Genomic DNA, 17,537 nt, shown 5'->3' on the forward strand with positions numbered 1-17,537 from the left:
CATTAGAAAATATTATGATTCGTACATATTTCTTGATAAATTTGATTTATATACGTATTTCACCATATTGCCATTTCACAATCGATGAATGAACAATGTTATTGTTGATAATAATAACATTTATTGCAACAGTTACGAAGAATAGAAAAATAAAATAAACAAAACCCAAGGATAATTCTAATTAATAATAACTATTCGTCTGTCTTTTTGCCTGTTGTTAATATTTCTGCAGCAATTTTTATTTCGTCATCATCATTGCGTTGGGTAATAGATGATATCCGCGACGGCGACAAATGATGCATCGGTCCACAAAACGCAAACAATTCCATTGCATATAGAACTATCAAAAATAGAAACATTGTTCCTGGTACGATAAAAATTCTAGTCGCGTGAAGAGATAAGTGTGATTTTTTTTAGTATGTGTGTGTATGTTAGAAAGTCGTTTTAAATTTGATTAAGGAAAGAACAAAAGCAGCGTTCGTTTGTTCTTGGAGGAATCGGCGCCAATCGCTTCGTATTGATGGAATGGTAATTTCCTTGGAATATGCTATGATTAAAGAGTATGAGTAATGCGAGACGGTGAGAAGGAGATGTAGTAAATAGTAGTAAGTAGTAGTAAAAGCATGCGGGTTTCCATGGCGAACCAACAAAACCCATTGGCATTGCGCGTTCGTTCATCAAACGGCACGAACCCTGCTGCTCGCTCCTCCGCCTCTCTGCTCTTCGAGCGTGTGTGCGATTGAAACACTTCCATCAGCAGCAACATCATCATCATCGTTACCCTCATGATAATCATCATCATCTGGATGCGGTGCTCCGACAACTGTGTGACATTTAGTTATTGTGTTTGACGTGCATCTGAAAAAACAAAAAACAAAATAGGAAGAAGAATAAGAGCAGCACTCTATTCATCATTGCCGGACCCCAATTAAAACTAATTTTTAACCATCCTGTTTATATATGTGTGTGTGTGTGGATCTCGCATCTCGCCAATCATCATTGTCATCGTCGTCATGTGGGGAGCGTCCCCCGTTTTAATTTGAAAGTATTTAGTGCAATTGCGGACCCCCCCGAATGTCCCAATCCGGTGCACTACATTTTTAAATCCTCGAAACGAAGGGAGTGAAACTGTTCACTGATTTCCACTTCGCATCATTTTTTTTTAAATTTAAATTTTTGCGGACGCGCTTTTTCGAAAAAAAAAAGTTTCAACATGGATGATGATGTCCAGAGGTCGCAGTTTAGCGAATTAGTACGGTAAGTCGTTTACTTCACTTCAGTTAATGCTAATTGATGTAGTTTTTTGTTTGTTTTAATTTTACAATTTCTTTTTTGTCTGGCTTCCTTCGACCTTTCCCATGCTACTATCTATTGTTTCACGACATGTTTTACATAACCACTTGTGTATGAATACTTTAGGAACAAAATTGTTGCTTAAATTCACATTAAAACAATTTACTATGAACGAATTTTAACTATAAGTGGGCAGAAAGTCTTCTTTAGCAAAATTAAGGCCAATGAAGATTCGTAAAAAGAAATTTCTAATAAGAATTTAAACTTAAATTTAAAAAAAATATATTCAAAAACTATAAACTAATGTTAAATATACCATACAATAACCAGGAAGTAGAAATTATATTAATAATTATTATTTATTTCATATACGTACGTAATTATTTGTATAATTATTAGATTAGAATTTCAATCAATGTAATTAATTTTAAATTGAATCAGTTTGATTTAATTAAATCTTTATTTTTTTTTAATTATAAACTTATAATTACATTTTTAAACTTTTTGTCTGTGCAAATAAACATAACTCAATGTAAATATAATTGACAAATAATATATTTATATATTCGCTGTATAATCAAGTGCTAACAGAATCAATTCACGTAACGCTATGGTAAAATATCGTTAGCAAATCAAAAATATAAACTTTTACTACAATTTTTTATTAGTAAAAAGAAATTTGAATACTTGTTTTGCCTTATTTTCTAAAACGTATTTCAGATTTTGTGCCTGAAACTTGAATTAAAATTTTTGAAAATAAACTGAGAAATTATATTTACTCAAACGTATGAAGTTGAATTGATATTCTAAGAAGGCTAATGTGAAAACAAAATCAATTCTTATGAATCACTTGTTGTAACTGTTAAGTAATGACGAGTGATCACAGATTCGTGTCAATTGATTTTGTTTTCATATTAACTTTGATAATTTGTTTTAGCTTACTTGTGTGTGAACGAAAATAACTTTCTTATCATCTTGTTGTCTCAAATAAAATTTTAAACTAGTTTTTTTTTTCATTAATTTGGAAAGATATTCATAAGAATTGGATTTCCTATCACAATTTTTAAGATTAAATTTTATAATTTTATATATAGGAATTAAGTCTGAAAACAAAATTAAATGAAACTGAATAAGTCTATTGGACTGCAACTACTTCGAATTGTGACACACATGAACATAAATTATTTGGATAATCTTCAAAGTGTATTGCGCAGCTAATAAACAAGCAAAGATAATTAGTTTACGTTTCAAATGGAGCGTTTGCTTCCATCATTAGCAAATCAAACGAAATCATTCATATTCATCGTAACAATTAGCTCACATGCATAGTCAATCTTTGCCCACCTATTCAATTCACTACATCCTGAGAATATTAATAAATTATGATTATAAACTATAATATTTGCAACACGTTAATGTTTTTATTCACAAAAAAATATATGAGATTTGTGTCAATTTCTAAAACAATATAATTTATAAATTACTTAAAATGGTTTTGAATTAATTGAAATATTTTAATTAGATTAAGCAAAGGCGCATTAAATTATGTTAAACGTTGTTTGGATAGTTATGTGCCCCACATAATTGTCGTTAAAAGTACATTTAAGTAAAGCAAATTCGTAATTTATTCCTCTCATTACGTGCATTAAAAATTCCACCAAAAAAAATTGCATTGGTTTGCTGCTCCAATTAATTTCCATTAAAACCGCACTTTGAATAATCCCGGATTTGGGGAACCTTTCACCAATTGTACGCTTTTCTTATACGTCTGTCCTGTTTCCGTTTATCAGTTCTTCCGAATTACGAGGTTAGTGGTTTACATTTTATGGTTTCTTGATAGCAAATGTTTCGTTTTATATTACATTTTTCATTGTTTTTTTTCTTTCTCTTATGATTTTATTTCAATAACGAAATTGTTGTTTTCTACATTACTAATGTATATTTTTACCGGGAATAACTTTCTTTCTTTGTTTGTCAAAATATTTTTTTTCAGAAAAATCTATGATATTTAAACGTGAGTTAATTTTCAATTAAATAAATATTACCAAAAGTATTTAATGATTATTATTGAAATTTTACGTTTTTGTATGCTTAATCTTAGCCTAATATTTTGGTGTACTTTATTAAGAATTCCTAGAATTTTTGTGATATGATTAGTTCGAAATTAATGGACGTGGTTTTCACTGTTTTCGGTCCTTCTCCCTCTTTTTTTTTCTCGGTTATCGTTTGCCCTCAACGTGTAACTTAATACCCACACTTGATTCGTCGCCAAAATGAAAACCTTACCAGAAAAAACACTGCTTTTCGGATCAGTTTCCTTAATTGTTCGACATATCTGAGAACTTGATGAACAAGGACTAGTCTGTTTTTTTTTAAATTATAATACTGGCGCTTGTATTGTAATTTGATTACTCTCACATTGGTGAAAGTAACTTTATGTAGTAATTGAAATAATTAAATATTATTGTTAATAATCTAACATGAATCATTCAATTCCTACATTATTGTTATTCTTTAATTGTGACGAATCATTATTATCTATATTAAAATAATGATGACTTAATTGAAGTTTTGTGGTTTCATGTTTTCCCATTTGTTAAAAATAATGAATTTTAGTAAACTATACGAATTTGTAAGTTTACATATAATAGATTTCTTAATAACATTCTGAATTTGGTGAAATTTGATCAGACAAAATTGAAACACGTGGGTGACCTTCACATTAGCATTGTTTAAATGAAATGTTTTGTTTTTTTTATGTAATAAACAAATACTATTTTCAAGGATATTTGAACTAATCGCGCTTCGGATGTTTTGAACAGGTAACAAAAAAAACACTTCCTTATGACCCAATTTTCAAAATATTTTATTTCCATGTTGTTTTTTTGTATTTGTATTATTTATAGTATTTATTTATGTTTGATAACTTTTATCAGCGTTTCTCAACCTTTTTCTGAGCGTAGTTATACCCATTGCTAAGAGGTCCTTGTGTCAAGGTGACAGCTGTCAATTTGCCAGTTATTAAACATTTATTACTTTTTTTAATCTAAATTCTAAAAGAATCAAATAACAATTATGTTTTCAATTAAATTAAATAATTGGAAATCTACGATATTGATTTTGTATGACGATTAATGATCAATTTGGGTTGCATAAACATGATATTATTTTTCTTAATTGCTTTTTTTTGTTGAGACTGTAGATTTCTTTAATGAATTAAGTATTATGCAAGGTCACAAAATCAATTTACATCTGCTATTATTTTGGTTTGTCCTATAAACTTCCCGATTTATTCTCTTTGTAATACAATGAAACTGAAGCCAGGAAGCGGATTAACATATCAACAGAATGAATAAAAAATAATAATAAAAAGAAATAGGGTGCATAAATTTAATTTAAAAATCGGATTTGTTTAACTAAAGAAATTATAAAATTTGTAATTAAGAATATTTTTCTGAGATTTTTTTTTAATATTTTGTTAATACTTTGTGATTAAGTTTACATGTATACACTAATAGAAGTATTAAATGGTTCAAAAGAAAATTAATTAATTAATTACTTTTCTATTGTATTTCACAGATTAAATGACTTCTTCTAATTTAAGTTGGAAGACTGTAATTTGTTATGTGCCAATTAAATTTACTCGAAAGACATTAATTAGTTGCAATTATCTTATATATAATTAAAATAGTAGTATTTGTAGTTGTTATGCAAAATATTTATATTATATTCTTAGAAACTATAAATTTGGGGGGAAATTGGTATGAGACACGAAAAACTAAGGTCTGATTCTGTCTTAGAAAAACCATTAGATGACAAGGAAATAGTAGTTGAGAGAAAATCACTTTCAGGGAATAATAACAGTTTTAAAACTAATTTACTTGAAGTAAAAACAGTTTCAAAATTGATAATTGGAATTACTTCTTATTTATTAAGTGCCGTATTGGATAGCATTATTCATTAGAAATATACAAAATAAGGGCCCTAATGGATAAGATCAAAGTGTAATTGGAAAGATAAGTTAATTTATGCTGTATTCACAATATATTTGACATGCGACATGAACCAACCTCTATGAGTAATGACAGCTTTCGATTCAGTTTAAGTGTCAATCATTGCTGTTAAATTTGACAGATAATTATGTCTCGTATAATGCATAGTGTGGATGCAGCATTACATGAAGAAATTATAGGGAAATACATGAATTGTTCATATTTTTTTTTATATATTAATGATTAATCTATAATTATTAATCTAAAAATTAAATTAATATAAAAGTTTATAGACACGATTATTTTTTTTTTAAAGATAAAGATGTGTAAATCGAAACATATGCAAAAAAACGCACAAGATAGGACTTTCAACATTTATTATGTAATTCAATTTTTTGTAAACCGCGTAAAAGCGAAAACGTGATAAGAAAGTATCGTGTAAAACGAGGGATATTTTCAAGATTTACTGTTTAATTTGTTTTTGTCCTAAACAATATAGAATTGTACATTTCAACATTGAAAATTCAATGTATATATACAAGTTTATAACTTGTTTAACATTGCGACATTAACCAACCTCTATGAGTAATGACAGCTTTCGATTCAGTTTAAGTGTCAATCATTGCTGTTAAATTTGACAGATAATTATGTCTCGTATAATGCATAGTGTGGATGCAGCATTACATGAAGAAATTATAGGGAAATACATGAATTGTTCATATTTTTTTTTATATATTAATGATCTATAATTATTAATCTAAAAATTAAATTAATATAAAAGTTTATAGACACGATTATTTTTTTTTAAAGATTACATTTAGAATCAGTTAATTTGAGTAATGTACACATACTTCAAACTGTTAGTCACTTATCTTTGAATAATGAGATGGTAGAGCAAATAAATTAGTGTCGAATGTTGTGGCGATGTATTAAATGCGGCGTGTAGCTGCTGAGAACTAATACTTAAATTAATCATGTAGTTAATTATGTTGAAATTGAGGAGGACGTTGTCCCGAGATTAAGTCGCACCGTCTTCATACACACACACAACATCTTGGACCATCCATATGACAGAGCGATGGTTGGTGGTAACAAACAAACACCGAATTGGTTCATGTATTTATAGTTGAATTATAGTATATATGGAACGGTGTCGAATGGATCATTAGCCTTTCCCTAAACAATAAACAAAACAGTTCCAGTTTTATTGCGCGAAAGTTCCCATCGTACAACAACGTGCACACGAAAAAGCGTTGAGCATATCTTCTGGATGTCATCCAGTCTGCATTTTTCAGCTGCTGAGCATGTGGCGCGCCGCTGGTGACGATTTTTATATTGAAAATATACGCGTATCGAGTTTCATGCACATTGCAAGTATTACAATCCTCACATATATAACTACCAGCATTACTTCACACAATTTCAGTTTGTTTGTAGCATGTTTCGGGTAAAAGAACAATACAAAACCGCAGCAAGAAGCGAACGAGCAGAGGTCGTACGCGCGCGCTCCCCGTTTATTAAGACTCTTAATAAGTGCAGTGTCTCTCGCTCAATTAGCTTTATCGTCCGGATAATTCGGATTAATTGAGGTCCCACAGTTTATAATTATTTCGTTTTTTTTCTCTCTTTCCAACAAAATTGGACCCGCTCCGAACGCATTCCATCATTTAACACATTTAAAACTCTCCTCTCTCCTTTCCATTTCGTTTCCTTTACGCACCGTATTTTTCGTCATTCGGGTTTGGTGCTTCGAACAAACCATTTTTGGGTGCATTTCTTCTCTTTTTTCGGGGGGTTTGTAAGTGCTTAAAAATTAGCAGGTCGTAAAAAGGACGCACAGTTATGTTTGTTATGTAGAAAGGGCGAAAACCGGATATTTTTGTGGTTTCGTTTGGTTTACGATAAGATTACGAGAAAAACTTCGATGCGGTAGGATTTTTTCTTTCTTTCTTTACTCGGGGTACGTAACCTCAGCAATTGTTGTAATTCTCAGTAGGGTTTGGGACACAATCGTAGACCGGGTCTCCGAGAGAAAGCCAATGAAGAAAATCAACAGATTTTTTTACTGAATTTTTTTGCATCTTTTGAAACAAAGTTCGAAGCATTGTAGTGACATGGATTTAAGTTTGAATTTCAATAATCCCGGGTAAGTTTCAAGTTTTTTGTTTGTTCGTTTATAAAATCTTAATTTTAATTACATGACAACTTTATTACTTTATCACAAATCTAACTAAAATTTATTTACAAAAATATGACTTACATTCTCATCTCATAACAATTTTCTAAAGAAATACATCGAATCTTGTGTTGATTGTAAACTAAATACGACATAATTAAACATTGAAGCTCTATTACACATATTGTTCTCAATATCCATTCTTAAACAAAGATATTGTGAGAAGCATGACTCATCTCCTTTATTGAAACAATAGACATGAAGTTTCATAATTTCAAAATGCACACTTAATATTTATATCAATAAAAATAATATTTAATAAATTGCATGATTAATGCGGTTTTCATTTCAAACTTCTGTTTGTTTGTATTATTAATAATTATTTAAGTTAATTAAATTAATTAATATTTAAACAATATACAACATAGTGCGGCTTTGATCAGTGCGGATTCACTACAGTCCGGTTTCCCTTCCCAAAATTTCAAGTTTAGCAGTTATTTTAGTTACGATCGTTAAATGTAGTAAAACTGGTGCGAGTATAGTAAATTTGTTTATAAACCCATAATTAACGTATTTGTAATACGCTAATTACGTAATAATTCAATTTGAAAGATTGGAATTCTAGATTTGTTAATGAAATCATAACTATGATTGAAAGTGTTGAAAATTAATGATCAGTAAAGACGGAAACCTCGAAAATGTTATCGTTTACAATCCCATAAATTATTAGATACAAGAAATGGAAAACACTATTCTACAAAAAAACCGTAATTAATGTTGCAATGAATGCAATAATTATCAAGAAAATTATTAGATTTTTTTTTTGAAAATTGTTATAAAGTTGTATCCTTCAATGTTATTTATTAATAACATGAATAATACAGCACAGCAATTATAAATGTGATAAAGTGTTGAAGTAATTGAAGTTGCACGTGAGTCATCATTATTTCCTTCACTTTTTCCTTGGTTTATACAAAATAACGCACAGCAGTTAAAACCAAATGATTAATTAAAAAAAAATATAATAATTAACAAGCAATCAATTAATTTCTAAATGGAAAATGAAGGAAAAAGATTGTCTGCAAATATAAACCGAGAAAAAAATACATTCTTTTTAGTAATTACGATATTTGCACCGTACAACAAAAAAATACAAGGTGCGATGAAAATAACACCGTATTATTTTCACTGAGGTGTATAAAGTCGCGTAATTTGATCAACTTGATCAACCCACTTGTTGCAACTACGAAAGAAAATGATAATAATAAACAAAAAAAAAACTTTACTGTCATCAGCGAAACATGCATTCCTTTTTTTTTATTCTTCGTCTTCTTTGTGCGATCAGTTCTTTCGGAGCGTTTAGTCTTTTTTTTAACAGTTTCGAAGACGTTATTTTCTTTTGCTCCGCTGCGACTATCGAATAATCCAAGATTAGAGTTTAAGAAGTCCGTTTCTCTGTTGTTTGTAAAAGCTTACGTCTTGGAAGATTGTGTATTTAATGTAAAAAAAAGAAGTGAAATAACAAAAAAACGGTTTCGAAGGATGTGGTGTAAGTGAGACATATATGTATTATCTGTGTTTGTCGTCTAGATATGTGAGTTGTAGATACACAGCTCGAGTGCATTTTGTGTGCGCGTTCGTTTCGACTTTCTCGTGTTTACATTCCGGCATATTCAAATTCGCGCGCGCTGCAAATCCGCCAGTTTTCGCGTTTCGTTTAACCCTATTTTATTTTGTTCTGTAAATAATCTATGTTTGTATTTGCAGATAAGTTACGCAAACGTGGGAACTATCTATATTTGTATTTTGATTTTCTTTTTCGAACATTTTGAAGGAAAAATAAACTTGCCAGGTTCCTGTGACAGAGATTAATAAGATTAATAGACTAATCTAATGTTTGCTTCAATATGAAATGTATGATAACTATTTATAAGAAGTTACAAGTATCCTCACAACATAACATTCATATATGTCAACCAATTTTAATCAAAGTTATTTCTATAAACTTTTTTTTGTTTGCTACTAACTTTGATTATTAATGATATATTATTAAAGAAAGAAATTTATTAATTTCAGATAGATTTTCCACTAAAAAAAAGGTCTTTTCTATTGAATATATTTCTACATTATCTTGTAAATTCATATTAATTTCTTTAATTGTTTCAAGAGAAAAAAAAATGTAAATCGAAATTGTAACTGTTTGAATGTAAAACCGTGTAAAACGAAAAGTATGCAAAGAAACGCACAGGAAAGGATTTTCAACATAAAAACAATATAGAATTGTACATTTCAACATTGAAAATTCAATGTATATATACAAGTTTATAACTTGTTTAAACAAAGATTTGATTATAAAATAATATACAAATTTAATTTTATCGTTTAAATCGTCAATTTCTATGGGTCTGACGATCAAATACAGGAAAAAAACATAAATTGTGTAATAATCGCCAATGATTCATTCACATTCATATTCATTGAAATAAAAAATGAGTAATACATAGATTCCAGTAAAACATTAGAATCGTGTTGACGAATAAGCTATAGAAATCATGACTACACAAAGAATTATAGTATTTTTTCTTTAGAATTATTGCAAGTTGATTGAAAAAAAAGTAAAGTTATGCGTTTAGTGCGGACACTATTTAGAACGGTTTTTGAATCTCAACTTTGTTACAAAACCGGTTAAATCCTTAAATTCATAGTTTTGCAAATTTGCACATATATTTATTTTTCAACATCGAAACTGCTTAACAAATTCTTACATATTAGCAATAGTGTGTTTTAAGTGTATAGTATGCATAATTTTTGTAAATTAGATTTTTTTTTACTATTTTCCATTTTCATTAGATTATTTATAACGGTTAAACCGGTTTTCAAATTTTGGCAAAAACAAAAAGAAAAAACAAAAGAAAACTTAAAATATTCTATATAAACTATAACAATTAAAATTTATTTCATAGAAAAGTATATAAACAAATGAATAACAATAAATGACTATAATTTTTTTTTTCTCTTGAAAAAATATGACAACATGAGTTAGATTAAAAGTTTTACAAATAATAATTATACAAATAATATTATATTAGTTTCTATTTCTGTACTAAAATGTATAAAAATGTTAAAGAACGTTACATGATCTACAAGTACATTATTTGGCAATTACCTAACTAATTGGATTAATGTTTGTATAAATACTTAAATCATTAATTTGAACGCACTGAATTTTGTGCTCATTTTCGATTGGTTTAGATTTGGATGAAACAAGCATTTTAAAAGATTTTATCTGTTAACAAAAAATATTTAGTGATGAGCCACCAATGGTTTGTGAGGGCCGACCCGGCCATTAGAACCAATAGAATTGGTAAGAACGAAAAGAACCGGGGATAACCGATCCCTCGTTTAGTTTATAGCGATGTGATTTGCAGCTGCAACTGCTGATTTTTATCAACACGCAAAAACGTTTTCCTATCGAAATCTTCCAAATTTTTGTTACTTTATTATCTCTTATTTCTTTCTTTTCGTGGCCCAATAAGAATTATTTAAACCTTCATAGCAGTCTTTGTGACACAAAACCATACTTGTCAATTTTTTGATAATTACTTCATTTGTATCGAATATGTAAATGTCTTAACAGTGTTAAATATATCAAATATTAAAAACAACACAAACCATTGAAAAATTTATAAAAAAATGCTTCCAGGTCAATTGTTATTTTTATTTCTTAATTGAAATAAAAATTAATTCAAAAATTTAATTCACAAATATATACAATTTTATTATTTCATCGAGTATTTTCTAGAAATGATGCTACTCGATATACGTCTAATATTTGTATATTACTTGGCAAGTTACGAGTATTAAATACACGAAATTATTTATAATGGTTATTAAGTGCAGTAGAACCTCGCTTAACGAGTTTAATCCGTTCCAAAATTTCCGGATTTTTACTCGTCTAGTGAAACATATTCAAAAATACACATACACATGTGTACACAAGTACGCAATCCAGGAAATCTCTTCTCATCGTTACTCGTTATGCGAAACGTCGCTCGTTAAGCGAGTCATTTTTCTTACAATTCAATATGCTCGTTAACCGAGGTTCCACTGTATTTAATAATTAGATTAATTATTAAAGTTTACCAATTTCGTTTATTTATAAAAGATAATCATAATATTTATGTTTCTAATCAAATCATTAAATGCTCAAAAACCGTTTTTTAATCAAATTATCGAATTGTATAAATTTATTTAAAAAAAAACGGTTTTCGAAAATCGGATTTAAAAAACCGACAAACCCTAACTGATGTAGTTATAATATAATGAAACTTTAAGAAAAAGGAAATTATTTAGTAGGTATTACATTTTTTACATCTGCCTTTTGTTGGCAATAAATAAGTAGTTTTGACAATATAACAAAATATAACAATGAGAGGAATAGTTTTAAGTAACAACATTATTTTGCATTGTTAATAATGAAAATTGAAATAGAAAAAAAACTAATACTAATGTTTTCTTTGGATGAACTTTGTATTTTCTCTGACGTAATTTATTATTGTTGTATAAATTGAATAAAGTAAAATTAAAATTCAAAATATTGATGATTCAACAGTTATTGTTGTGAATCAATTTGCGGCTGAAGTTTTTCTCTAACTTCGTTGCAATTCAAATTGATGCAATTAAACAAACAACATAATCTCTATTTATAGGAACAATGTAAAATGCGTACTTCAAATTGCGTTTACCGCGGAATGCAAATTTGTTGTGTCTGGTGTTGCATGCAAAATCGCGGCTAAGAAATGCCATTTGCTAACCCGAAAACATTTAACACTCTCATGTTCTTTCTTTTATGTTCCAGGTACTCCAAACCGATGTTGACAGCAGCCGGAGTGATCACGCTGATCATCATGGTCATCGGCGTCATAGGCAACCTACTGACCGTCGTGGCTTTGGTCAGGCATTCCAAGATTCGAACGGTGGCAGCCGCCTTCATAGCCAGGTAACATCATCATAATCAACTTTATCAAAGATTTATTGAAATATTTAAAAGCCTTGAATTGATATCGGATGCAAAAGAAATGATGTAAATGCATCATCATCGGTGGTGGTGGTGGTGGTCTGGCCTTGTTCGTAACACGTCTACGTAATCCCATTATGGTTTTGAGTCACCGTTTAAGCGTAAAAACAACGCATAAAAATGAAAAGGAAAAGTTTAACAAAACCGAGCTGCAGCCGACAGACGTAGGAAACGCAATCGCGGACGGAAATGGACTTTTTCTACACAGTTCTTGAAAAGAGTTTGAAAACCGTCGGTGCGTGACGCAAACGGTGGTGGAAAGAACCGAAAAACGAAAGTTATTTTCGTTTGAAATTGAATCATTCCAGTTTATTGATTCAACAATTTAATGGCAATACAGAGCATACTTTGTTTATGAATTAATGACACATCTTTGATTTTGTTTTTAAGTTCTTTTATAATTAATTTAAAAAAAACTTTCATCATATATGTGTTTGATATAGCAGAAACTGTTAATAATTCTCCGTTTCCGACAAAAATAGTTGTCAAGTTTTATCAACAGAAAATCAAGCAACTGTATGAAGATCTATACCCAAAATCAGCAACAAACAGCGCTAAACCGTTTGTGCTAGATTTCAAAATCTTCGTGGATACCGAATAATATATCCCTCAATAAGTTTTCAATTGTTTCAAAGTAATTTTCGTTATAAATTGAATCAATACAGTTTATTGACTCAACAATTTAATAGCAATGAAGAACATACGTTTTTTATGAATTAATGACACATCTTTGATTCAGTTTTTAAGTTCTTTTATAATTAATTGAAAAAAAAAACTTTCATTGTTCATTGAATCTGGGAAAATTCCCAAATATTGATGTAGCAGAAACTGTTAATAATTCTCCGTTTTGCAGTATATTTGTATAACAATAGTTGTAAAGATTTATCAACAGAAAATCGAATAATTTTCACTATGTGTAAAATCTATTACATTTATTAAAAAAATCAATAATTTAACATAATTGATATACCCGTATAATCAACCTTGTTTCAATTATTCAAAATATTAGTCATCTTTTAATTGGGTCAACACATGTTTTGATTCCTTATCAAATTACTAATTAATGTAATTGAAGACGACTGCCTTAAATAGCAAATGTAAAAAAAGTAATTACTTTTTTATGTAACAATGATAGGAATGAATCTATTTAAATACGCGACGAATATTTAAACTGTATTTTTTTTATAATCAACATATAATTTTTGTGTGTTTCAGCCTTTGTATTTCTGATTTACTCTTCTGCTTTCTGGTGCTTCCGTTTGCTGCGAGTCAATTCTTCCACGGGACATGGATTCATGGAGATATCCTCTGCACTTTGGTCCCGATGATGAGGTAAATATTAAATGATATACAATCGTTAATCAAATATTACCACGAAAACTATTTTATTTTCATTCAATTAAATAAAATAATGTTACTTAAGAAATATAAAATATTCAAATAATTACATTGCAATTACATAATTTCCGTAGTCAATGGCAGATTATGCACAAATCCTTCATGGTTAAAAGTATTTATAGATGAAATTATTTATATGTGACTCAGATAATCTTCTATTGACCAGGGCGCTTTAACTTTTGTTTAATAGCACGTTACGAGTTTTTACAGTATTTTTTTTAAGTAACTATGCCTCGTAAAAAGTGCAGTGATGATAATAAACCGAAAAGAAAATCGATGAGAAAAACTATTGAATTCAAAAAGAAATTACCGAGAATTACAGTTAATTTTCAAAAAATAGAAGATGATATTCAATCAGCTGAGTTCGTAATAGGAATAACTTCGCCTCTGCATGATATAATGAGTTTTTATTCGAGTGGATAACTAAAAAACAAAGGGCTGGTTATAGCGTTTCTAAAGCTGTATTATACGAAAAGCCAAGCAACTGTATGAAGATCTATACCCAAATTCAGCAAAAAGCAGCGCTAAACAGTTTGTGCTATATTTCAAAAACTTCGTGGACACCGAAGAATATTTCCTTCAACAAGTTTTCAATTGCGACAAAACTGGTTTATTTTAGAAAAAAATGCATCACAAACGAGGAAAGATCATTGCCTGGTCATAAATCAATGAAAGATAGATTGACACTTATGCTCTGTGGAAATTAAACCATTGCTTGTGTAACTACCGAAAATCCGAGAGTGTTTAAGACAAACAATATCATAAAAATTAGATTGAATGTCATGTGGCGATCAAATAGTAATGCTTGTGTAACTAGGCAATTTTTCTTGGAGTGGATTCATGAAGTGTTTGCTCCAAGTGCGAAAGCATATCTAGAACATGTTAATTTACCTGTGAAAGTTCTGCTAGCTTTGGACAATGCTCCCGCTCATTCTCCTGGCTTAGAAGACTTTCTAGCCAACTACAACTTCATTCGCGTTAAATATCTACCCCTAAACACAACCCCACTAATTCAACTCATAGATCAATAGGTGATTTCTAACTTTAAAGAAATATATACGAGAGCACTGTTTCAAAAATGTTTGTTTGTTAGATTGTTTGAGGCTTATTGATAAATCATGGAACGAAGTCACTACCAGAACAATGAATTCAGCATGGAAGAAACTATGGCCAGAGTGTGTGCTAGAAACAGATTTCAATGGTTTTCAAGAACAGCATATTATTGATGACATTGTGAATCTGGTCATATCCATGGGATTGAACATTAATAGTGCAGATGTAAGAGAATTGGTGGAAGATCATAGCATGAACTCATAAAAGAAGAGCTACTCGAGCATCATGAAGTACAGAAAGTTGAAGCAATAAGTTAAATTTCATCAAATGAGGGACAAGCAGATGATGGGCTAGTTCCAAGTGTTGAAATTAAGGAATGGCTGTCCACTTGTACAAAAATGCAGAATTTCATCGACAAATACCACCCAAATATCGCTCTAGTTAATGAGCGTATCCATTCATTCGGATACTTTCGGAAAATTTTACACAACAGAGAAAAACAAACAACATTGGATTACTTATTTGAAATTATGAGTAGAAATGGATGTTGACTCCCCTTGATGTTTTTGCAATGATTTTCGAGTTTTATTTGTTAAATTCGTGGGATGGAAACGTACTAAATTATATTTTAATTCTTATGGGAAAAAAACGTTTGATATTCGTCCTCGCCTCAGGAACGGATTAATGACGAATATTAAAGTTCCAATGAATATTCTATGGAAACTGTTATATTCAATGTATTTGAATATAAATTTGTTGTGATGGTGCTATTCCCGTTGGACAACTTTGAAGTAAGAGTTGGTACATGCAGATTTAAGTTCAAAAAGTTGTGTTCTTTCTAAATTAATTATTGTATTTTTATTGTTTTCAGATATGGAAGTGTGGGAGTTTCATTGCTGAGCGTCGCGACGATATCGATAAACCGATACATACTGATAGCGTTTCCTGGTCTGTACCCGAGGATCTACACTAAGCTGAAGGTGGCCATCTACATAGGAATCATCTGGATCTTCAGCTACGGTCTGCAGATACCGACTCTGTTCAAGATCTGGGGTGTATTCGGATTCGACAACAAGCTGGGCACGTGTTCGATCAATCCGGACGAGAATGGACACAGCCCGAAGACGGCGCTCTTCGTCCTCGGTTTTGCTCTTCCCTGCATAATAATCATCATCTGCTACGCGAAGATCTACTGGGTTGTGAGGAAGTCGCACGAACGTCTTGCGCAGCACACGACGAGCGTGAACACGAAACGCAGCGAGATGCATATCACCAAAATGGTCATCGTCATCTTCGCCTGCTTCGTCGTCTGCTACCTTCCTCTGACCATCGTCAAGGTCTTCGATCCGGACGTCCATAACGCCCCGATTCACGTCATGGGTTACATTCTTTTATACCTTGCATGTTGCGTCAACCCGGTCATTTACGTAACAATGAACAAGCAATATCGAGAAGCATACTTGGACACTTTGAGATGTCGCTTGGTCAGCAACTTCGACTCGAACACCCCGAACGTCCAGAACAGCAAGACCCACATGTCTGTATCCTATTTGCGAAACGTCGTTTTCAATTCTAACCCGAAGGTCTGATTTCTTGATTTCCAGCGTGCGTCTCCACCATCTCTTCAGCAAATTGTGCTATCTTGCCCAGTCAATTATAGTTACCAAAACTACGCAATAATCGTATATTTTATAGCATTTCTTTGTCTCCATTGTGATCCTCTTGTATATATGTATAAGTAATTCATGTGTTCAAAACATGGTTTTCATTAGGGCTTTACCCTCATTGTGATATTCCACACACCCTTCCAAAGCAAGTGCCATATACTCAATGCGGGACCCTGTATTGCTGCAAACAGCGAATTTAATATCCTTTAATTTAGGTTAGTATACTTGTACCGAAGAAACCGAATGTAACATATCGTTAAGCAATAAACAGGCTCACTATTTAAAAAAAGCAATAAAACATACAAGCAAACGCCATTCATCCTTATATTAAGGACATATTTTTACGTGCAAATAATTATAGATATATTCAAATATATATATTTATTGTAAATAGTATAAGAACCAATTAGTTTTTTTTTTGTTGTATAGTCTATTTATGTTAGTCACTAAGTTATTTTGTTGATCGCAATTTTTCATCAATTAAATATATTTTAAAATAAAATTTATTATTTTCTTCAATATCCTTTTAATCCGAAATGCAATTCACCCAAAACTTAAATATGCTTTCAAAAAAATCCATTTATCAAAAATAAAATTACATTTGTAAATTTATTTTATAACAAATTTTTTGATTTTCTTTTTCATACAAAAAATCAAGTAATTAGTTAATATAAAACATAGATTTCTACAGCATATCTAAATTGATTTTTTTTTAAGAACTTGTGCTATATTTTTCTTTATTCTTAAAGTACTATTATTACTAAATTTAGTTTATTTTGAAAATACGTATCTGCATTATAGGCAACCAAATTAACACATAAAATTAAATTATTTTACTGTAACTTTGATATATTTTAAATTATACAAACTTTACAGATTCC

General features: G+C 30.2%; 1 protein-coding gene across 5 annotated transcripts; it reads left to right on the top strand.

Annotated features, from left to right (window-relative positions):
- The first annotated feature begins 424 nt into the window (after window positions 1-424).
- LOC108567174 (G-protein coupled receptor moody-like) lies at window positions 425-17,074 on the top strand. 5 transcript variants are annotated; one of them, XM_017927497.1, is made up of 5 exons: window positions 6,702-7,214; window positions 7,279-7,431; window positions 12,320-12,460; window positions 13,754-13,870; window positions 15,861-17,074. In XM_017927497.1, the coding sequence occupies exons 2-5, from the start codon at window positions 7,400-7,402 to the stop codon at window positions 16,576-16,578; spliced, it is 1,008 nt and encodes a 335-aa protein (XP_017782986.1). In that variant the 5' UTR covers window positions 6,702-7,214; window positions 7,279-7,399; the 3' UTR covers window positions 16,579-17,074. The 5 variants fall into 5 exon arrangements, with proteins under 5 accessions (XP_017782987.1, XP_017782984.1, XP_017782986.1 ...); XM_017927498.1 differs by lacking the exons at window positions 6,702-7,214; window positions 7,279-7,431 and adding an exon at window positions 425-528 and having other exon boundaries at window positions 15,861-17,073; XM_017927495.1 differs by lacking the exons at window positions 6,702-7,214; window positions 7,279-7,431 and adding an exon at window positions 576-1,257 and having other exon boundaries at window positions 15,861-17,072.
- The last annotated feature ends 463 nt before the right edge of the window (window positions 17,075-17,537 follow it).

This window comes from Nicrophorus vespilloides, unplaced genomic scaffold (genome assembly GCF_001412225.1).
Source record: "Nicrophorus vespilloides isolate i.1.1-1 unplaced genomic scaffold, Nicve_v1.0, whole genome shotgun sequence".
NCBI classification, from domain to species: Eukaryota; Metazoa; Arthropoda; class Insecta; order Coleoptera; family Silphidae; genus Nicrophorus; species Nicrophorus vespilloides.